Raw genomic sequence first — 24274 nt, 5'->3', positions numbered from 1 at the left:
ATATAATCTCTCACTAAGCCCCACACAGCAAAAGAAGCCAAACTTACCCTAATGTGACCTCAGATTTAGAAGCCTGCCAAAGAATTTTTATAGAAATAGCAACCAAATGTTGCTTATACCTACTGTGTAAAGTAGTACAAAATAAAACAAAAGCTTACTAGATATGAGTACTTAAACTTGTGAAATTAATTAAAAAAAAAAAGAATAGTGGCAACTGTTAGCAGCCCCTTTAATTAACCATATAATTCCAAAATATACAAGCTACTCTACCTTTAACATTTTGAGCACTGAAATAATCTGTAACACCAGTTCCTGACCCTTTCACTTTTCCAGTTCCTTTTAAAGTTTTGCTCATCAAGAAAATGAAGTTCTCACGTTCCCTTCTCAGCAGACATGCATTCATATGGTCTCTACAAGGAGTCATTCCAACCACACTTTGGGGAAAACTCCGAATTCCTTCTGTTCTTACTGCCTTGCCCACAAGTTTGCTTTCTTTTATTTCTGTTCCCAGGCTGTGAAAATCTTTTCAAAAAAATGTCATAAAACTTGAATAACTGGTTCTCTATAAATGTATGTACTCTAACCTCAACTGGTTCCCTGCTGCTACATAAGAACTTTAGAATCATCTCTAGATTATGTGGGATTAAAAATAGTACAAAACAGGCTCTAATATTCTCCAAATAGATAATTCATAAGCTTCCCTCAAAATCAGGTGGTGTTTCTGCAGAGAAGTCAAAGTTTTTGTGACATGTAAAAGTCAATGTAATTCACCAAATTCAAAGCTAAAAATATCCCACCATATAATCACTACAATAGGTGCAGAAAAAGACATTTCACGAAATCCAACCACCACGCATTATCACACCATTCAACAAACTTAGAAGGGAAATCTACTCAGCCAGATGCAGGGCAGCTATAAAAACTCTACAGCTAACATCATGCTGTTGTTGTTTAGTCCTTAAGTCGTGTCTGACTCTTTTGTGACCCTGTAGACTATAGCCAGCCAGGCTCCTCTGCCCATGGGACTTCCCGGCAAGAACACCATTTCCTTCTCCAGTGGACCTTCCCAACCCAGCAATGGAATCCCCATGTCCTGCACTGGCTGGTGGATTCTTTACCACTCAGCCACCTGGGAAGCCCCACTAACATAATAAAAGACTTAAAAAAAAAAAAAGACTTCATAATTTCCTCCTCCTAAGAGCAGGAACAAGGCAAGAATTTCTGTTCTCACCATTTCTACTCAGCTTTGAACTAGAAGTCCTAATCAGTGACATTAACAAAGAAAAAGAAATAAAAATTGGAAAGGAAAAGTTAAACTAATTTTATTTACAGATCACATGATAGTATGTGTGGAAAATCAAAAAGAATCTGTAAGAGTTACTAAAAATAAGCTTCAGAAGGGAGCAGGTAACAAAAAAGTATAAAAACCAACAGTGTCTATACAGTAGCAAAGAAAACCTGGAAATTGAAATTTAAAATACCATTAAAAAAACTGAAAGTAATGCGTGACTATAGCAAGGTTAAAAGATACAAGGCTAATGTATAAAAGTCAATGACTTTCTTATATACCAGCAATTTATCAGTTCAGTTCAGTCACTCAGTCGTGTCCAACTCTTTGCAGCCCCACGAATTGCAGCATGCCAGGCCTCCCTGTCCATCACCAACTCCTGGAGTTCACTCAGACTCACGTCCATTGAGTCGGTGATGCCATCCAGCCATCTCATACTCTGTCGTCCCCTTCTCCTCTTGCCCCTAATCCCTCCCAGCATCAGAGTCTTTTCCAATGAGTCAACTCTTTGCATGACGTGGCCAAAGTACTGCAGTTTCAGCTTTAGCATCAGTCCTTCCAAAGAACACCCAGGGCTGATCTCCTTTAGGATGGACTGGTTGGATCTCCTTGCAGTCCAAGGGACTCTCAAGAGTCATCTCCAACACCACAATTCAAAAGCATCAATTCTTCGGCGCTCATCTCTCTTCACAGTCCAACTCTCACATCCATACATGACCACAGGAAAAACCACAGCCTTGACTAGACGGACCTTAGTCAGCAAAGTAATGTCTCTGCTTTTGAATATGCGATCTAGGTTGGTCATAATTTTCCTTCCAAGGAGTAAGCATCTTTTAATTTCATGGCTGCAATCACCATCTGCAGTGATTTTGGAGCCCATTTATAACTGGTGTTTAAAAATACAAAGCCATTTACATTAGCACCAAAAATGAAATACTTAAAGATATATCCACTACTTATGTATAAGATCTGTATGTGGAAAACTATCAAATTGTGATGAAAGAAATCAAAGATCTAATTAATGGAAAGATAAGTCCATGTTCATGAACAGAAGAATCAATACCAGTAAGGTGTCAGTTATTCCCAACTTGAGGTACAGACTCAATGCAATCTCAACTAAAATCCCAGTAAGTTACTTTGTGGATATCAACAAACTGATTCTAAAGTTTACGAGGAAAGGCAAAAGATCCAGAATAGTCAACACGATATTAAAGAAGAAAGCTTGGAGAACTGATACGACCCAAAACATGTATAATGTAACGATAGACAGAGACTTACACTCCTTATCTGGTAGTTAGAGAAAGGTTATCTTTCACAGAGAACTTTTAATCTTAATGAAATCCAACATTAAAGCCCAATTTCTTCATGGATCATGCTTTTTTGTGTTGTATCTAAAAAGTCATTACCACACTGAAGATCAGTTAGATTTTCTTTTATTTTTCTTCTAGGAGTTTTAAGGAGTACATTTAGGTCTATGATCCATTTTGAGTTGATTCTGTGATAGGTGCAAAGTCCGTGTCTGAATTCTTTTTTTTTTTTTTTCTCATGTGAATATCTAGTTGTTCCAACTTCATCTGTTGAAAAGATGCTCCCTTCTCCCTTAAATTGTCTTTGCTCCTTTGTCAAAAGTTGAGTTGAATGTATTTGTGTAAGTCTTTTTCTGGGCTTTCTGTTCCATTCCATCGACCGATTTTATTTTTGTTGATACCACAGTTTGGATCACTGGGGATTCACAGTGGAATGTCAAATCTCTTCATATATTATTTGTGTCTACCTTTATATCATATGTTTATCTATCGCTTCTTTTTAAACAAATGATTATTCAGCACAGTGTTCTGTACATTTCACTAATGTTTCTCTGCAGATACTGTATATTTGTACATAGCTTTCTCACTTCCAATTTTACATCTGTGTAATATTCCATTATATGTATTGAACATAATTTATTTAACTAGATCTTACTGGGTTTTCCTAGTAGCTAGGAGGTTAAAGCATCTGCTTGCAGTGTGGGAGAACTGGGTTCAATCCCTGGATCGGGAAGATCCCCTGGAGAAGGAAATGGCAACCCATTCCAGTATTCTTGCCTGGAGAATCCCATGGACAGAGGAGCCTGGTGGGCTACAGCCTACAGGGTCGCAAAGAGTAGGACACGACTGAGCAACTTCACTTCACTTCACTTTACTGAAGAATTTACAGTGTGGCCAGTATTTTGCTATACACATCACCCTGCTTATTTAACTTATATGCAGAGTACATCACGAGAAACGCTGGACTGGAAGAAACGCAAGCTGGAATCAAGATTGCCGGGAGAAATATCAATAACCTCAGATATGCAGATGACACCATCCTTATGGCAGAAAGTGAAGAGGAGCTAAAAAGCCTCTTCATGAAAGTGAAAGAGGAGAGTGAAAAAGTTGGCTTAAAGCTCAACGTTCCGAAAACGAAGATAATGGCATCCGGTCCCATCACTTCATGGAAAATAGATGGGGAAACAGTAGAAACAGTGTCAGACTTTATGGTTTTTCCTGTGGTCATGTATGGATGTGAGAGTTAGACTGTCAAGAAGGCTGAGCACAGAATTATTGATGCTTTTGAACTGTGGTGTTGGAGAAGACTCTTGAGAGTCCCTTGGACTGAAGGAGATCCAACCAGTCCATCCTGAAGGAGATCAGTCCTGGGTGTTCTTTGGAAGGAATGATGCTAAAGCTGAAACTCCAGTACTTTGGCCACCTCATGTGAAGAGTTGACTCATTGGAAAAGACCCTGATGCTGGGAGGGATTGGATACAGGAGGAGAAGGGGACGACAGAGGATGAGATGGCTGGATGGCATCACTGACTCTATGGACGTGAGTCTGAGTGAACTCTGGGAGTTGGTGATGGACAGGGAGGCCTGGCATGCTGCGATTCATGGGGTCGCAAAGAGTCGGACATGACTGAGCAACTGAACTGAACTGATGATACTACAAAAATTAAGTGTTATTTCCTAAATTTACAAGCATATCAGTAGAATGCATTCCTAAAAAGAGACAGGTTGCTCAAAGGTAATGTGAACATTAAATTAATAAATAGCATGAAACTGCTTCCCATATAGGTTATGCTCTCATCAGCAGTATAAGATGGTACATGATCCTACACCCTTGACAACAGTATTTTATCAAATTTTTTAATACTCCCTAATCTTATAGAGTGAAAAATGGTACTCAGTGTAATTTTAAATTATGTATGGTTTATGAATTAGGTATAGTGCCTTTTCATGTATTAAGAACCATTAATATTTTTGTGTGAACAGTTTATTCATAAGTTTTGCTCATTTTCTGAAAATTGGATTCCTGTTCCTTTTGTCACAATACATATTTCTCTTTGTCCTTTTAACAGCTTGATGCTATTAGTACATTTATTTGCTATTGATATTGTTCTGTTTACAGTACATCTTTGCCATATTCTATTTTCAATCTTCCTTCAGTTTAATTCAGTTCAGTCCCTCAGTCGTGTCCGACTCTTTGCAACCCCATGAATCACAGCACGCCAGGCCTCCCTGCCCAACACCATTTCCCGGAGTTCACTCAGACTCCCGTCCATCGAGTCCGTGATGCCATCCAGCCATCTCATCCTTGGTCGTCCCCTTCTCCTCTTGCCCCCAATCCCTCCCAGCATCAGAGTCTTTCCCAATGAGTCAACTCTTTGCATGAGGTGGCCAAAGTACTGGAGTTTCAGCTTTAGCATCAGTCCTTCAAAAGAAATCCCAGGGTTGATCTCCTTCAGAATGGACTGGTTGAATCTCCTTGCAGTCCAAGGGACTCTCAGGAGTCTTCTCCAACACCACAGTTCCAAAGCATCAATTCTTCGGCGCTCAGCCTTCTTCACAGTCCAACTCTCACATCCATACATGACCACAGGAAAAACCATAGCCTTGACTAGACGGACCTTAGTCAGCAAAGTAATGTCTCTGCTTTTGAATATACTATCTAGGTTGGTCATAACTTTTCTTCCAAGGAGTAAGTGTCTTTTAATTTCATGGCTGCAGTCACCATCTGCAGTGATTTTGGAGCCCAGAAAAATAAAGTCTGACACTGTTTCTACTGTTTCCCCATCTATTTCCCATGAAGTGATGGGACTGGATGCCATGATCTTCGTTTTCTGAATGTTGAGCTTTAAGCCAACTTTTTCACTCTCTTCCTTCACTTTCATCAAGAGGCTTTTTAGCTCCTCTTCCAGCTTGTGTTTCTTTCAGCCCAGCGTTTCTCATGATGGGATTTTGAATATATTTTTAGTTTCAAAACAACTTTCTCTGTGCTATAACTATACCCTCTTAAGTCTCCACTCCCCTTTCTTGCTTTCTCTTACCTTTTCTGCTAGTTTTGCCTCTATAGGAGGATGCTGATTATCCCGTGATAGACTAGAGATCTCTTCAAGAAAACCAGAGATACCAAGGGAACATTTCATGCAAAGATGGGCTCTATAAACGACAGAAATGGTATGGACCTAACAGAAGGAGAAGATATTAAGAAGAGGTGGCAAGAATACACACAAGAACTGTACAAAAAAGATCTTCATGACGCAGATAATCACGATGGTGTGATCAGTTACCTAGAGCCAGACATCATGGAGTGTGAAGTCAAGTGGGCCTTAGGAAGCATCACTACAAACAAAGTTAGTGGAGGTGATAGAATTCCAGTTGAGCTATTTCAAATCCTAAAAGATGATGCTGTGAAAGTGCTGCACTCAATATGTCAGCAAATTTGGAAAACTCAGCAGTGGCCACAGGACTGGAAAAGGTCAGTTTTCATTCCAATTCCAAAGAAAGGCAATGCCAAAGAATGCTCAGACTACCGCACAAGTACACTCACCTCACACACTAGCACAGTAATGCTCAAAATCCTCCAAGCCAGGCTTCAACAGTATGTGAACCGTGAACTTCCTGATGTTCAAGCTGACAGAGGAAACAGAGATCAAATTGCCAACATCTGCTGGATCACAGAAAAAGCAAGAAAGTTCCAGAAAACCATCTACTTCTGCTTTATTGACTATGTCAAAGCCTTTGACTGTGTGGATCACAACAAACTGTGGAAAATTCTTAAAGAGATGGGAATACCAGATCACCTGACCTGCCTCCTGAGAAATCTGTATGCAGATCAAGAAGCAACAGCTAGAACTGGACATGGAACAGACTGGTTCCAAATCAGGAAAGGAGCACATCAAGGCTGTATATTGTCACTCTACTTATTTAACTTATATGCAGAGTACATTATGAGAAACGCTGGATTGGATGAAGCACAAGCTAGAATCAAGATTGATGGGAGAAATATCAATAACCTCAGTTATGCAGATGACACCACCCTTATGGCAGAAAGAAAAGAAGAACTAAAGAGCCTCTTGATGAAAGTGAAAGAGGAGAGTGAAAAAGTTGGCTTAAAATTCAACACTCAGAAAACTAAAATCATGGCTTCTGGTCCCATCACTTCATGGAAAACAGATGAGGAGACAATGGAAATAGTGACCGATTTTATTTTCTTGGGCTCTAAAATCACTGCAGATAGTGACTGCAGCCATGAAATTCAAAGACACTTGCTCCTTGGATGAAAAGTTATGACTAACCCAGATAGTATATTAAAAAGGAGACACATTACTTTGCTGACAAAGATCCATCTAGTCAAAGTTATGGTTTTTCCAGTAGTCATGTGTCAGGGTCCAGCCCCGGTGGATCCAGGGTAATTCGAAGCGGGGACAGCGTGGGCGAGGAAAACTTATTTATTTAATTAGAAATATTAAAGAAATTATGAAGAAATAGTATAGTAGGAAAATTTAGTGGAGAAAAGAGGCTGAATAACTTGGTTTACGTGGAAAACCAATAAAACTCTAGGACAAGAAGTTTGCACCATCTACGTTAGGCCACCGGCGCTTGTTTCAATAGTGGAGGGTTCCCCTCCTTGGGCTCCCTCTCTCACGGGACTTAAAAGCCGGGGCAAGTTAGTAGACGTGGCGAGCCTCCCCACTCCAGATGGGAATTCAGTCAGAAAATAGAGTAAAGAGGACACACAGGGGAAACCAGTCCAGCAACCGGCCCATCCCCTATTGTCCAGAAAGGCCTTTTATACCTTTTTTTGTACATAGACATCAATGGATAATATAAAATTATGCAGCGTCAGCAGCCCTGACTCTTATCGAGACCAAGCTTTTCTCTCTGCATACCTAGTTGTATACACAAGTCTTAGGTGATTTACATCATCTTTTGGCCAGAGGGCCAATTAACATTTTATGGCCCTTTTCTGATAAGGGTTTGTCAACCAGAAGACTTATTTGTGTTGTTCTTCCCAAAGTCTGGTGCCACTCTCAGAAAGCACTAAATAAAGTTACATTCTTACAAAGCAAGGACACAAGAGGAGTGCAGTGATATATAACAAAGAAAAGTAATTAACTCAAAAGTCTAGTGTTGCTAACATCAAAACTACTATATTCCTTTTTCTATATCCCAATTACATTGATTAATATCCCTCAGGTGCCTAAAAGATAAGGAATATGGAGGCCTGGCAGCAGTCATTGAGTCAACAGTGAAAACCCATTACCAATATGATTTTTAGCTCTTTATAAGGCTCTGTATCTTTAAGATGCTTTAAGCTTTGTGCCTCTCTCAGTTGGAGGGCTGTAAACAATTCACAAATTGTAAAAAGTCTGGGGGAACCTGTTAGGCAAGTTAGAGAGCCATCCAAGTGGGGTTCAGACTGAGACATTCTTTTTATATGCAATAAGACTCTGCTTTTTTGGGGTAGATGTTTGGAAAAACTCAGGGGGAACCCCTGAAGCTAGATCACGCCTTTGCGTTTTGTCTGGCTTCCTTCCTCATGACCACTGCCATGGGCGGGATTCCTCACGCTGGCTCCCAACAGCCACGTATAGATATGAGAGTCGGACTATAAAGAAAACTGAGCACCAAAGAATTGATGCTTTTGAACTGTGGTGTTGGAGAAGACTCTTGAGAGTCCGTTGGACTGCAAGGAGATCCAACCAGTCCATCCTAAAGGAAATCAGTCCTAAATATTCATTGGAAGGACTGATGCTGAAGCTGAAACTCCAATACTTTGGCCATCTGATGCAAAGAACTGACTCAGTAGAAAAGACCCTGATGCTGGTAAAGATAGAAGGCGGGAGGAGAAAGGGATGACAGAAGATGAGACGGTTGGACGGCATCACCGACTCAATGGATGTGAGTCTGAGTAAACTCCAGGAATCGGTGATGGACAGGAAAGCCTGGCGTGCTGCATGTGACCCCATGGATCACAAAGAGTTGGACACAACTGAGCGACTGACCTGAATTGATCCCTTCCTTTGAGCTGCTGCATTCCTTTTAATAGGCTGACATTTCAATAGATGGAAGCTACTGCAATCTTTTGGATGGTGTGGAACTGGCCGTCAGTAAGGGACATGCATATTTTAAAGTTTATGTCTAAGCAAAGAAGGAGGTGGCAAGGTGGCACTGCTCTCCCAAGGACGTAAAGAAACAAGAGGAGGGTACGGGGCAGGTCTCATCTATCTGCACGTCAGCCCACAGCAGCTGCTGATCCGGCAGCTGCCGGAGGATGGCATATAGCTTACAGGAAAATATGGCCTCTTTTCCTTGCTAGAACCACTTCTTAAAGCCCAAGAAACAGCATGTGCCTCCCAGATAAGGGAGGAATCCCTGATCTCCACAAAGGTGCCACTGGGATTTCAACATCATAGATAATAAAGCCCTGAGTTACAGTATCTTTTTCCTCTCATTAAAAAAAATAACACAACAACTGCTTTTAAATCATCTGCTGTTTGCACGGTTATGACAGAATACAATGATCTTCAGGCTTGTTCTTAACTAATTAAGTAAATTTTAGACCTCCAACTCTGAGACAGATGCCCTAAGACAAAAAGCTCAGGAACCTTCCTCATTGAATACCTTAGTGCTTTGCTTCAAAAAAACACTGAAGGTTTCTTAAAAATAACGTATTTATAAGTATAACTGAATCACTTGGATGTATACCAGAAACTAACAGTATTGTAAATTAATTACATTTCAATTAAAAAAAATTTTTTTAATTTACTGGGTATGTATAATTGTACCAGATGCTAAGCTAGACTCCAAAGACAAAAATATGAACTCTGAGCTTAAAGAGCTTAGTCTATTAAAAGAAAAGGAAAATCATATAAAGAAAAACAATATTATGTGATAAGGACAAGAATAAAATATGTGCAGGATCCAAAGGTTAACACAAAGGAGGTACAGTGACAAGGAGGTACAGAGGAATCCACAATCAGATAGACTTTACCAGTAACTAGGAATTTGCCCAGTGGCCAAAGGGATTACAGGTCAAAGGAAAGACATAAAGAAAGTTCCAATTTGGTATAGCTACTTTGAAATATCTATCCCAGAGAAACAATGATGACTAATAAAAACTCTCTGACTTCATGGAATTAGGTGGGGACCAATAAATAAATCAGTAATTAACATTTAGTGTGACAAATACTGCAATAGGGGTGAGCAGAGAGTATTAGAGTTTTATGGGCTGAGTGGAAATAAGATTTAAATTTAGATACTAGGAGTGAACAGAAATTAGCCAGATGGGGATGTCCCTGGTGGTCCAGTGGCTGAGAATCCACCTGCCAATGCAGGGGACAAAGGTTCAATCCCTGGTTTGGGAAGATCCCACATGCCAAGGAGCAACTAAGCCTGCGCGCCACAGCCCACGAGCCCTAACAGCCCATGAGCTGCAACAAAAGAAGCCTGCACACCACGACCAAGAGTGACCCCACTTGCCACAAATAAAGAAAATCCCACTTGCAGCAACAAGGGCCCAGGGCAGTCAAAAATAAATAAACACTGCAGAAAAAACACGAAAGAAATGAGCCAGATGGAATGTGCATCTATCAAGAGGGAAGCGTAGCATGGTGTCAGAGAGGAATAATAATATATGTACAGAGAAGAGGATACAGCAAGACACAGAGACAGGGATGGCGGGAGAAGGGATGAAAGGAGAAGGGGTGGCAGAGCAGTGAGGCAGCGACAGGCAGAGGGCAGTTCAGTGTGACGAGAGGCATCAACGTCTGAGCCAAGGCTAGGCAGGAAAGCAAGAACCGCAATGTGAAGGACCTTTTAAAAACTGGAGTCGGGGCATTGTCTTGAGGGCAATGAGGGACGAAAAATGTATTTAACTTGGGAAGACTTGTTCAGATTTGTGTTTGAGAAAAAATATGTAACTATAATACAATGAATGAAACAGAAAAGAAACATAGCATCTTGAAGTAAATAAAATAGCTCCAGTGATCCAGGAAATGGCTTATGGTAGTCTGAACTAAGATAATAGCAACAGAATAAAGAAAATGGGTGGGAAGTACTGCCATATTTAGGTAGAATCAACAAATCTTGCAAGGGATCTGATGCCAAAGAGAGAGAAAAAAAAAAAGGAGGCAAAGATGATACTTTCTGATTTGGGCAAAGGGTAGAAGGTATTACTGTCCAATAAAATAAAGAAAAGGGGGAAATGGGTTTTGAGAAGGTGAAATAATCACTTTAATTACAGACAGAGTCTGAGATGTGTATAAGTTATTCAAAAGAAGGTGTCCAACTAGCAGCTGAATAGACATAATCTCGAGACAAAGGTCTAGGCCAGAGCTACAGATTTGAGAATCAACCATATACAAAGTAATGAAAACTAAAGCAATGAGAACAGATAAAACTGCCTAGGGAAAATGTACAAGGTAAGGAAAACAAAAAACCCAAGACAAAAGCCCCACGGAACACTAACATTTAGAAGACAAACAGAAGAGCTAAGAGAGCAGACTGAAGGGAATGGCCAAAAAGAAAGATAAAAAAGGGGTAAGCACATTCTGAATGCTGACTGTGTCTTAGGTGCTGTACTAGGTGATGTATGCACATTATTTCATTTAATCCTTACAGATGCTACGAGCAACTTACCATCATGACCTGCATCATTACAGACATTTGGGGTCAGAGAGATCATTTTGCTCAGGTTTAGCTTCTGTTGGGTATAAGAAATCCAAGGGCTTCTCAGATAGCTCAGTGGTTAAGAATCTACCAGCCAATGCCGAAGACATGGGTTCGATCCTTGGGTCAAAAAGATGCCCTGGTTAAAGAACTGACCACCGACTGCAGTATTCCTGCCTGGGAAATCCCGTGGACAGAGGAGCCCTGGCGGGCTACAGTCCAGGGAGCCTCAAGAGTCAGACATGACTGAGCAACTGAAAACAACAAACAAAAATAAGAAATGCAACCAGGATTACACCCTCAACTGCCAGAGCCCTTGTTCTTAGCTACTACACTGTACTGCTTCCTATAAAGACTTAAAAACTATGGTATCACAAATACAAAGAAAAACAGCGATTTCAAAAAGAAAGACACCATCCCAGGAACAATCGCTCACTCAGCACCAAGATCCTGATGTTCTAACAACATTCTCTATGAAAAGCAGTCAGGACTCTTTGGGTAAATGGCTGATCTGAGGAATGGGCAGGAAATATGTCAAAGGGACACAGAAAAGCAACTGAACACTTCCAATGGCCATAGTTTTAATGATTTGAGCAAAAAACCAACCAACAAAAATATCTGGTTGGCAAAAAAATTCATTCGGATTTTTCAATAAGATGTTATGGAAAAACCTGAACGAACTTTTGGCCGATCCAACAGTACTGGACTATGACCTGGAGTAAAAACTAAATACCTGTAAGTCCATGTTGGTATAAACAAACAAACAAATGAATAAGGGAGAAAAAACAAATCTAGGATGGAAGAAATCCAAATAAATTATGTAGGTGCTCACAACTCAAAGAAGTCAAGAGGTGGAGCAAACTCTCCCACTGCTCAAGTGTGACTCCACATAGTGACTTCTTCCAAAGACTACGGTGTACAGAAAGGGGGAAGGAGAAGGGTGACTGTGCAGCAGGGAAACATGACAAGCACTGTGTCAGCCGAGTAAATGATCGAGGTTCACACCAATAATGGCAAGCCATGGTGACACCCTTGATTATGCTGTAATGAAAATGGACCTTTATCTCCACAGTTTTTCTCTCAAAAACCTATAACTGGACTTCCATTCATTATAATGTATCAACACTGGCTCATTAACTGTAAAACCTGTACTAGATTAATGTAGGATATTAACAGTAGGGAAACTGAGTGATGGGTTTATGAGAACTCTATGCACTATTTTTGTAATTTTTCTGTAAATCTAAAACTGTTGTAAAATTAAAAGGTTATTTTTTAGGGGCTTCCCCAGTGGCTAAGACTCTGTGCTCCCAATACAGGGGGCCTGGGTTCAATCCCTGGTCAGTGAACTAGGTCCCATATAGTGCAACTAAGGATCCCACATGCCACTACTGAAAAAGATCCTACGTGCCACAACTAATACCCAGCACAGCCAAATAAATAAGTCAGTCAAAATTTTATCTATCTATCTATAAATATATATGGCTATTTTTAAAAAGAGGGGACACATTAACTGTGTCAAAAGCTGATAACAACAACAAAAAAAGACAAAACCAAGGGCAGTTTCAAAGAATTAATGGAGTCTAAAGCCAGACGACATCAGGCAGAAAAGTGAATAAAAGCTGAGAATGGGACTATAAGTGTATACAACTTCTTCCAAGAAGTCTGATAAAGATGGGGAGAATAAATCAGAGCCAGAAGTAGAGATTAAGCTGAAGAAATATTTTTTTTTGTTTTTAACCACAGCATAATTCATATACACTAAAATTTATCTTTTAAAGTGTACAATTCAGTGGTTTCCAGTATATACACAAGGTTGTATAACTACAACCATTACTACAACCACTATCTCCAGAACATTTTCATTACTTCAAAAAGAAATGGTAAAATTATCCCACTACTAGGTACATACCCTGAGAAAATCATAATTCAAAAGGACATATGTACTCCAATGTTCATTGCAACACTGTTTAAAATAGTTAGGACATGGAAGCAACTAGATACCCACCGACAGATACATGGATAAAGAAGTAAAGTTGTCTGTACACACACACACACAGTGGAATATCACTCAGCTATCAGAAGGAACAAATCTGAGTCAGTTCCAGTGAGGCAGATGAAAGTAGAGCTTATTATACAGAGTGAAACTCAGAAAGTGAAAAACAAATATGATATATTAACATATATATATATATATATATATATATATATATATATGGAATCCAAAAAATACCGAAAAACCTATTTACTCGCAGGAAAAGAGAAACAGACATAAAGAACAGACTTGCGGACACAGCAGAGGAAGGAGAGAGCGGGATGAATGGCGAGAGTAACACTGAAACATATACACCACCATATGCGAAACAGCTAGCTAGTGGGAAGTTTCTGTATAACACAGGGAGCTCAATGGGGTGCTCTGCGACAACCTAGAGGGGTGGGACAGGGCGGAGGGTTGGAGGGCGGTTCAAGAGGGAGGGGCCATATGCATACTTATGGCTGATTCATTTTGTTCTATGTCAGAAACCAACACAACACTGCAAAGCAACTATCCTCCAATTAAAAAAAATTTTTAAGTAATTCCTTAAATTAAGTTGAATATGTTCATAAATAAGAAGATACAACACTATTAAGATGTCAATAAAACCAAAGTGATCCAGAGAGTCAATGCAATTTCTATAAAAAAAACCTAACAGCCTTTCTCACAGAAATGGAAAATATAAACTTCAAATTCATGGGGAATTGCAAGAGATCCTACATAGCCAAATAAATCTCACAGGAGGACTCACACTTTTCGAATTTGAACTTACTACAAAACTACAGTAATTATAACATTATAGTACTGACATATGGACAGACATATAGACCAATGGAACAGAATAAAAAGCCCAGAAATAAATCCTCACATATACGGCCAGTTGATTTTTCACAAGGGTGTTAATAAGATCATTCAATGGTCAAACGATAATCTTTTCAACAAACGCTATTGGGAAAACTGGGTATCAGTTTGACTCTGAGTTATATCATATACAAAAATTAACTCAAAATGGATCAAAGACCTAAACTTAAAGAGCTAAAATTATAAAATTCATAGAAGAAAATACTAGGGAAAATCTTCATGACAGTGATTTGGCAATCATTTAATGGAAATGACAAAAAGCAGAGGCAACAACAACAATTTAAAAAAATAGATTAATTGGACTTCATCAAATCAAAGAACTTTTGCACATCAAAGGATACTGTCAAGTATGCAAAACGATAACCTAATGAATGGGAGAAAATATCTGCAAATCATTTCTCCAATAAGGAATTAATATCCAGAATGTATAAAAAATTCCTAGAACTCAACAACAAAACACAAATAATCCAGTTAAAAAATGGGCAAGGGTCTTCTTGAATACAGATTCCTACAAAGATAATGAATAGTAAGTAAGCACATGAAAAAAGGTTCAATGTTACTAGTTGGAGAAGACTCTTGAGAGTCCCTTGGACTGAAGGAGATCCAACCAGTCCATTCTGAAGGAGATCAGCCCTGGGATTTCCTTGGAAGGAATGATGCTAAAGCTGAAACTCCAGCACTTTGGCCACCTCATGCAAAGAGTTGACTCATTGGAAAAGACTCTGATCCTGGGAGGGATTGGGGGCAGGAGGAGAAGGGGACGACAGAGGATGAGATGGCTGGATGGCATCACTGACTCGATGGATGTGAGTCTGAGTGAACTCCAGGAGTTGGTGATGGACAGGGAGGCCTGGCGTGCTGCGATTCATGGGGTCGCAAAGAGTCAGACACGACTGAGTGACTGAACTGAACTGAACTAGTCATTAGGGAAATGCAAATCAAAACCACAATGAGATATCACTTTACATACACTTTACGTATCACTTTACATACGGTTGCCTCTGATAAATAATATATGTTTGCAAAGATGTGAAGAAACTGGAACCCTTGTACACTGTTGATGGGAATGTAAAATGGCATAGCTTCTGTGAAAATTGAAACGCCAGTTCCTCAAAAAAATTAAAAATAATAGAATTAATATATGACCCAGTAACTTTGCTTCTATGAATATATCCAAAAGACCTGAATGCGGGGTCTCAAAAAGATATTTCTACTTTCATGTTTATAGCAGCATCATTCACAGTAGCTAAAATATAGAGGTACCAACATGTCCATCGATAGATAGGTGAGCAGAGAAGCAAAATGTGGTACATAGTTACAGTTATTTTAAGGAATAATACTCAGCCTTAAAAAAGGAAGGAAATCCCTTTAGGACACTAAGCAAAGTATGCCAGTCACAAAAACACAAATATAGTGTAACTCTTCTTAGACAAGGTAGGCAGAGTAGTGAAAATCATAGATACAGGAAGTAGGATGGTTCTTGCCAGAGGCTTAGAGGAGGAAGAAATAGGGAGTAGCTGTTTAATGGGTGCAGAACTGTAGTTTTGCAAGATGAAGAGTTACGGATATGAATGGTGATAATGGTGGCAGAACATGAATGTACTTAAATACCACCAGATCATACACTTAAAAATGGCTGAGGCGTTCACTTTATGTCTTGTGTATCTTACCACAATTTAGAAAACTGAGGAAAAAATGAGAAGCAGTCAAGGCTTCAAGTACCACGTTCTCTGCTCGCTAATACTTCTAAATTAGAATACTTCTAGAGACCACTACAACTATTAAGCTGGACATTTTTATACTGAAACAGATCTCTTTAGCCTTCTGTCCACCTTAGACAAAGCCTTTGAGAAAGCTGATGTTTCTCTCCCAGCTATCTGCATTGTAGTAGTAGACACTTTGTCTCCACCTTTGCCTATGTACAATGGAAAAAATTCAAACATATGCAAAGGAAGAGAGAAAAGAATAATGAAACCTCATCTAGCTATCACCCAGCTTAAACAATTAACCAACTCATATCTATCCACTTACTTTGCTCTTTGTTCCCCAGTGGATTATTTTGAAGCCAGTCCCAAACATCATATCATTTCAACCACAAAGATTTCAGTATATTATTTCTCCTTACTAAAAGATATTGCTTAAAGACACTGACAGTGTTCTGCACAAGTACCTGTACTGGTGCGTCAGATTTCGGATATACACATTCCTCCAGTAAACTACGTATTAGAAAAAGGAATTACATATATTCATTCATTCTACTGTATTCTTTACAAGTTAAATCACTGAAGGTAGGGTCTCTCAAAACAAACACACAAACACACATACACACACCCTCTCCTGTTCATCTCTCAGAGGTAACTGAGTTTTAAAGGATAAAAATTATTTGGTCATGACAACACAGTAATATTATATAATTATTATTATACACAAAGTAATTCTTCATGTAGCTGCGTTTTTTATGAAACAAATGCAGTAAAACTAGCTTGATGCAGAAAAATTTTATTCAACTGTCCTTACCTTTGGTTGGACTGAGATTCTGATCTATAAATCCTCTTAGTTCTGCATTTGTAGAATTCAAACCAACCTGAATAAAATAGTTTAAAAAATTATAAATAAGATTTTAAATAGTATGTGATCACTTAATAAGCCGTTATTAATGACCTCCCACCAGAGGTCCATATCAAATATTATACAGAGTCACATAAAGATGAGTTAATTATATCAGATATAAGAACAGGGTTAAAATGCTGCCATACTGCTCGAAATGGGAAAAATATGGCATTGTCCACATTAAGATAAAAGTTAATGAAACAGCATTACTTATGAGCAGAAGTGAGATCTACACATTTTACTAATGGCTTTTTTTTCTTAAGCAAGTAATGTAGCAGTTGTGAAGCTGCCAAAACATATACCAAAATTCTACCCTCACTGCTGGCCACCAACACACCTCTCCTTTTTAAACTCTATGAAAAGAAAAGGAAGGCGAAACTCTTGTTGGTGCTCTACTGTAAACAGAAAGCAAAGAAGGCAAAGACAGCCTTTAATACACTCCATGCTTAATACAATGGAACTGTTTAATCCAAGTATTACAATAACTTCAAAAGCATCAGTTTATACCTTTTTGTTATTATACAAAGGTAACGGCAAAAACCTCAACTAAAACCACACATGCAGTCCGGAGTTCACGGTTACTGGATTACTGTTACGTTTAAACACCTGCTCTTACTGCTCAACTTCTGCAGAGTGAAGCAGCAAACGAATTTGGAAACTTTTAAGCAGATGTACATCTGTGCCTTTGTAACCAACAGATTATACTCTGAAAAGATAAAGGTCAATTCTAAATCAACCGTGGGTGTAATCCGGGTCTCAGGGATGGAGAGGAGCTGTTTGTATTTAGAGCTTAGATAAATACTATTAAAATGTTTAAGTTCAAACTTCAAAAATATATTAATTTGTTTTCATAAACAAAGTATAAAGGTTCAAAGAAAAAGTAAATCATTTGAGAGTAGAAGAAGTTGGCAAGGAAAGGCATTTTAAAATATTAGCTATTCTTTATTTTATGTATTTAAAAAGGATCTCTCTATATAATGTGTCACAGATCAAGAGAAGAAAAGTAAACTCGTTTTGCATAAAATTTTTCATCAAATAAGATCCTGAAAAAAGTTTTCAATCTGGATATTCAAACACTGCGTTGCCTAGTGCAAGCAGTCATTGCCTATTGAATAAAAGATGTCCAAAGCTTAAATGTTTGAGTCAAATGCTATTCCCTAAGAATACCATTATAATTTCACTGATTTTTAATGTCTCAGATTGATATAATCAAAAGAAAACAGGATTCAAAGGGAGATGATCTGTGCTCAAAGTTTATCTCTACCATTCATTCACAAGGAAGGTGTTCATGGAACATTGTCAGGGGAATGACAATACCTACACATACAACAAACTCAGGCAGCTCTTTAGACAAAGTTAAAAAATTATGTAAACATGTTCATTAATGCAAAGCAGTATTCAAGTCTGAGTTGTTAACTCAAAGGGCAACAGGTTTATTACTTTAACACTGACGTAGACAATTCATGAGAGACACAAATGACCAGTGAGTGTATAGATAATATATGTAATACCAGTTTGATCTAACTAGCAATCAGAGAAATGAAGCAAATTACACACCATCTTTTGCAACTAGATTGACAAAGATTAAAAAGAAAATAAGGGGGAACTGGCACCTTCATATACCAATGGTGAATATACAACTGGTGGTCTTTCTGAGATTCAATTTAGTAATATGAATCAAAGGTCCCCTAAAAAGTACACACCCTTTGGGCAAGTAATTTTGTAAGATTTTTGTTTCACAGAAATAACCCAATGAGTTGACAAAAATAAAAAAGTTAAAAAAGGGAAAAAAAAGAAAATAATGGCCAATATTAGGAAACTGGTATAAGGTCTATAGAACAGATAATATTAAAAAGCCATTTAAAATGATGTTACAACAGAGTTATCAAGACAGGAGAAGATACTCATCATAGAGACTACACTAAACAGCAGGTTACAAAACAATCCGGCCTTATTTTTATTAAAAAAAAAATATATATACGTGTGTGTCTGTGTGTGTCCTCATTTTTATTAAAAAAATGTATCTATATACATGTGTGTGTGTCTGTGTGTGTCCTCATTTTTATTAAAAAAATGTGTGTGTGTGTGTGTGTGTGTGTGTGTGTGTGTAGGACTTCCCTGTTGGTCCAGTGGTTAAGACTCCATGCTTCCACTGCAAGGGGACACGGGTTCAATCCTTGGTAGAGGAAGTTCTACATGTCACGTGGTATAGCCAAAAATAAATTGAAAAACTATATATAGATTTTGGTTCATATATATATACACACACACATTTGTGTATATGATCTCTAATCTAATCTCTAGACTAGTTTCTTTATCTGTATTTTCTAATTTTTATAATGACTATCATGGCTTACATATTTTTAAAAGATTCTTTGACAAGGTAAAAAACTATCTTCCACGTCTTTATTGCACACTAAGTGAACTCAGGAGAAAACACACCTGCATTTTTGGTCAAGAAGAGGATCAGTGGATACTTGGCTCACTCGCTCACTCAGTTGTGTCCTCTTCTTCTGCGACCCCATGCAGGCTTGCCCACCAGGCTCCTCTCCCCATGGGATTTCCCAGGCAGGAATACTGGAGTGGTTTCCTGTGTCCTCCTCCAGAGGATCTTCCCAACCTAGAGACTGGACCCGTGTCTCCTGCATTGGCAGGTGGATGGATTCTTTTATCACTGAGCCACTGGGAAAGCCCGATCAGTGGATACTAGATACTACTTGATACTACTTTATTTTACCCCAGATACAAAGAATATATCACCAGCTCTGCAGAACTTCCTTTTGCAAAGGGATCCATCCCACAATCCACGCAGGTCTGGTGGGATGTTCGTCTTAGAGCCTCAACTGTGCTGTGACAGCCTGGGTGGCCCCATGACCCATGGTGAGGCAGCAAACCATGTATGGAACCCTACTTCCTTCTCTACAATGACTTGTCTAACAATGTGGGCCAAATAGGGTCAACCAAAGCTCCTCCATGGAATCTGAAACATAAAAGCTAAAAAAAAAACTTCCTCTCTTCTGAGATTGAGCATTAGGACGCCAGTGTAGGCTATTCTGCCACCAGACAGAGCCAAAAGCTGGAAAAAGGAGACAGAGCTCTCATGCTCCTCATTTGATCCCCTGAAAGCAGCTGTATTCGAGGCCAGAGTACTCCAGATGTTTCAGTTGTGCCAATCAAAAAATGCCACTCTTTGCGCTAAGCTATTTTGAAAAGGGTTTCTAACACCTACAACCATAAAAGACCTAGAATGGCACTGAACTAAGGCAAAAGTAACTCTTCACAAGACTGTTCTCATACGAGAAATACAAAATGAGAAACAGAAAATAAGGATGTAAATATTGACACATAATTATTTTCACATACATTTATTAATGCTCCCATAAAACCAGGGCCATCTCTTCCAGATCTAAGAGTCATTTTTCAGTGGCATATGATACAACTATTACTCCTTCCTTCTTGAAACACTTTCTTCACTTGGCTTCCACATCATCAGGGTCATGCTTTCCTTCCTTTCTGTTCATTTCTCCTGTCCTTTGCTGCCTCTCCTCCTCCGCAGTTGCTAGAGAATCCCTGTATTCAGAACTTGGTCCTGATGCATTCTCTACCCAAGCATGAACTATATAATCACATGGAGTCCCCCCACTTTAAAATAATCTAATATGAAATGACTCCAAAATTTCTATAACCAGCCCCAAGGTTTCCCTACAGCTCCAGAGTCATTATTTATCATTAACTGGCTGGCCAATTTCTCCACCTGGATATTTTCAGGTCCCTCGACTTTAATATTTTCAAAACAATTTTTGAGTTTGCCACAAAATCCTGTACTTCTCCAAGAGATCTTCTTCTCATGAAACCGCAAAACCACATACCCAGTTACACAAGCCAAATGCTGAGAAGTCTTTACCTTCTTCCCTGTCCCCATGTCCTAATTACTCAATGAGTCTTGCTGGCTGTTCCTTCTATACATCCTAGATTCAACCACTTTTCCCCATCTCCAGTATCATTACCCTAGCCTAGCTTACCATCTTCTGCTGTCTGAACTACTGGGATAAGTACCAAATGAGTCCCTCGTGTATACTATGGCCCTCTTCAGTTGATTCACCCAGTAGCCAGAATAAACTTTAAAATGCTACGTTAGGTCTTGAAATCATCCTCAAAAACTCCATTAGCTCCCCACTGACATTTAAAATATATACTACTCAGGACTTCCCTGGTGATTCAGTGGTTAAGAACTCACCTTCCAATGTAAGAGACACAGGTTCAATCCCTGGTCCGGGAACTAAGATCCCACGTGCCACGGCGCAACAAAGCCTGTTTGCCACAACTACTGAGCCCACAAGCCACACACAACAAAGACCCAAGCACAGTCAAACAATAAATAAATTAATTAAACTAAATAAAACACATACTGCTCACCCCCATTTTCGAGGCTCCCCATGATCTGGCACCTGCTCTCTGGCTTCACCTCCTACCACTTGTATGGCTTAGTTACTCTGTTCCACCTTGTCAACTGGTCATCGGCTGTTCTCTGATCAACAGCACTTTCTCCTGCCTCTACCTGGAATGCTCTTTCCCTATATATTCACATGGCTGACTCCTTCCTTCTGTATTGAGACTAAAGAGCATCCGTCTGTCTAAATGCCATTTCCTTAAAAAGCATGCTTCTGAATACCTTGTTGAAAGAGACCTCCACATTGCTATGCTTTCTCTCCTCTTACCCTGTTTTATTGTTCTTCATAACAGGTATCATTAACATTACATATATATCATCTCCTCTCACTACATTATAAATCCCAAGAAGGTAGTCTGGAACAGTGCTGAACATATTTATTTGCTGCAGAAAGATGGGGAGGGGAGAGATGAGAACGAATTGTTCATGGGGCTGTAAACTGATATGATCCCTCGAGTGAGTATCCCAACAAAATATATTAAAAGGCCACAAAAATGTGCTCATCTATTTCAGAATGGCTAGTGAGCTTTATCAGACATTCAGTTCAGTTCAGTTCAGTTCAGTGGCTCAGTCGTGTCCAACTCTTTGCAACCCCATGAATCACACCACGCCAGGCCTCCTTGTCCATCACCAGCTCCTGGAGTTTACCCAAACGCGTGTCCATTGAGTCGGTGATGCCATCCAGCCATCTCATTCTCGGTTGTCCCCTTCTCCTCCTGCCCTCAATCCCTCCCAGCATCAGAGTCTTTTCCAATAAGTCAACTCTTCGCATGAGGTGTCCAAAGTATTGGAGTTTCAGCTTTAGCATCAGTCTTTCCAAAGAACACCCAGGACTGATCTCCTTTAGAATGGACTGGTGGGATCTCCTTGTAGTCCAAGTGACTCTCATGAGTCTTCTCCAACACCACAATTCAATAGCATCAATTCTTTGGCACTCAGCTTTCTTCACAGTCCAACTTTCACATCCATATATGACCAATGGAAAAGCCACAGCCTTGACTAGACAGACCTTTGTTGGCAAAGTAATATTCAAAAGCAAAATTTTCTTTTGAATATGCTATCTAGGTTGGTCATAACTTTCCTTCCAAGGAGTAAGCATCTTTTAATTTCATGGCTGCAGTCACCATCTGCAGTGATTTTAGAGCCCCCCAAAAATAAAGTCTGATATTGTTTCCACTGTTTCTCCATCTATTTCCCAGGAAGTGATGGGGCCAGATGCCATGATCTTCGTTTTCTGAATGTTGAGCTTTAAGCCAACTTTTTCACTCTCCTCTTTCACTTTCATCAAGAGGCTTTTTAGCTCCTCTTCACTTTCTGCCATAAGGGTGGTGTCATCTGCATATCTGAGGTTATTGATATTTCTCCCAGCAATCTTGATTCCAGCTTGTGTTTCTTCTAGCCCAGAGTTTCTCATGATGTACTCTGCATATCAATTAAATAAGCAGGGTGACAATATACAGCCTTCAGTTCAGTTCAGTTCAGTTCAGTCGCTCAGTCGTGTCCGACTCTTTGCGAGCCTTGATGTACTCCTTTTCCTATTTGGAAGCAGTCTGCTGTTCCATGCCCAGTTCTAACTGTTGCTTCCTGACCTGCATGTAGGTTTCTCAAGAGACAGATCAGGGGGTCTGGTATTCCCATCTTTTCAGAATTTTCCACAGTTTATTGTGATCCACACAGTCAAAGGCTTGGCATAGTCAATAAAGCAGAAATAGATGTTTTCTGGAACTCTCTTGCTTTTTCCATGATCCAGCGGATGCTGGCAATTTGATCTCTGGTTCCTCTGCCTTTTCTAAAAGCAGCTTGAACATCTGGAAGTTCACGGTTCATGTATTGTTGAAGCCTGGCTTGGAGAATTTTGAGCATTACTTTACTGCGTGTGAGATGAGTGCAATTGTGCAGTAGTTTGAACATTCTTTGGCATTGCCTTTCTTTGGGATTGGAATGAAAAGTGACCTTTTCCAGTCCTGTGGCCACTGCTGAGTTGTCCAAATTTGATGGCATATTGAGTGCAGCACTTTCACAGCATCATCTTCCAGGATTTGAAATAACTCAACTGGAATTCCATCACCTCCACTAGCTTTGTTTCGTAGTGATACTTTCTAAGGCCAGGATGTCTAGCTCTAGATGAGTGATCACACCATCGTGATTATCTGGGTCATGAAGATCTTTTTTGTACAGTTCTGTGTATTCTTGCCACCTCTTCTTAATATCTCCTTCTTCTGTTAGGTCCATACCATTTCTGTTCTTTATCAAGCCCATCTTTGCATGAAATGTCCCCTTGGTATCTCTAATTTTCTTGAAGAGATCTCTAGTCTTTCCAATTCTGTTGTTTTCCTCTATTTCTTTGCATTGATCGCTGAGGAAGGCTTTCTTATCTCTCCTTGCTATTCTTTGGAAATCTGCATTCAGATGCTTGTATCTTTCCTTTTCTCCTTTGCTTTTCATTTCTCTTCTTTTCACAGCTATTTCTAAGGCCTCCCCAGAGAGCCATTTTGCTTTTTGCATTTCCTTTTCATGGGGATGGTCTTGATCCCTGTCTCTTGTACAATGTCACGAACCTCCTTCCATAGTTCATCAGGCTCTCTATCTATTAGATCTAGGCCCTTAAATCTATTTCTCACTTCCACTGTATAATCATAAGGAATTTGATTTAGGTCATACCTGAACGGTCTAGCGGTTTTCCCTACTTTCTTCAACTTAAATATGAATTTGGCAATAAGGAGTTCATGATCTGAGCCACAGTCAGCTCCCAGTCTTGTTTTTGCTGACTGTATAGAGCTTCTCCATCTTTGGCTGCAAAGAATATAATCAATCTGATTTCGGTGTTGACCATCTGGTGATGTCCATGTGTAGAGTCTTCTCTTGTGTTGTTGGAAGAGGGTATTTGCTATGACCAGTGCGTTCTATTGGCAAAAACCCTATTTTGCCCTGCTTCATTCTGTATTCACGGCCAAATTTGCCTGTTACCCCAGGTGTTTCTTGACTTCCTCCTTTTACATTCCAGTCCCCTATAATGAAAAGGACATCTTTTTTGGGTGTTAGTTCTAAAAGGTCTTGTAGGT

At 39.4% G+C, this 24274-nt stretch overlaps 1 protein-coding gene across 9 annotated transcripts in view; it reads right to left on the bottom strand.

Annotated features, from left to right (window-relative positions):
* Nucleotides 1-24274, bottom strand: part of TFDP2 (transcription factor Dp-2) — a 203486-nt gene that overhangs the window by 123890 nt on the left and 55322 nt on the right. For 7 of the 9 annotated variants that reach the window (XM_060394981.1, XM_042236073.1, XM_042236079.1 and 4 more), the window contains one exon: nt 16670-16736. The exons of 1 other annotated variant lie outside the window; for it this stretch is intronic. In XM_060394981.1, coding sequence (XP_060250964.1) covers nt 16670-16736 — 67 coding nt within the window. Of the gene's footprint in view, nt 1-15145; nt 15262-16669; nt 16737-24274 lie in introns of all 9 variants that reach the window. One more of the 9 variants, XM_060395006.1, reaches the window with a different exon arrangement.

Source organism: Ovis aries, chromosome 1, assembly GCF_016772045.2.
Source record: "Ovis aries strain OAR_USU_Benz2616 breed Rambouillet chromosome 1, ARS-UI_Ramb_v3.0, whole genome shotgun sequence".
NCBI lineage: Eukaryota > Metazoa > Chordata > Mammalia > Artiodactyla > Bovidae > Ovis > Ovis aries.
This window is presented reverse-complemented; position numbering and strand designations above follow the sequence as displayed.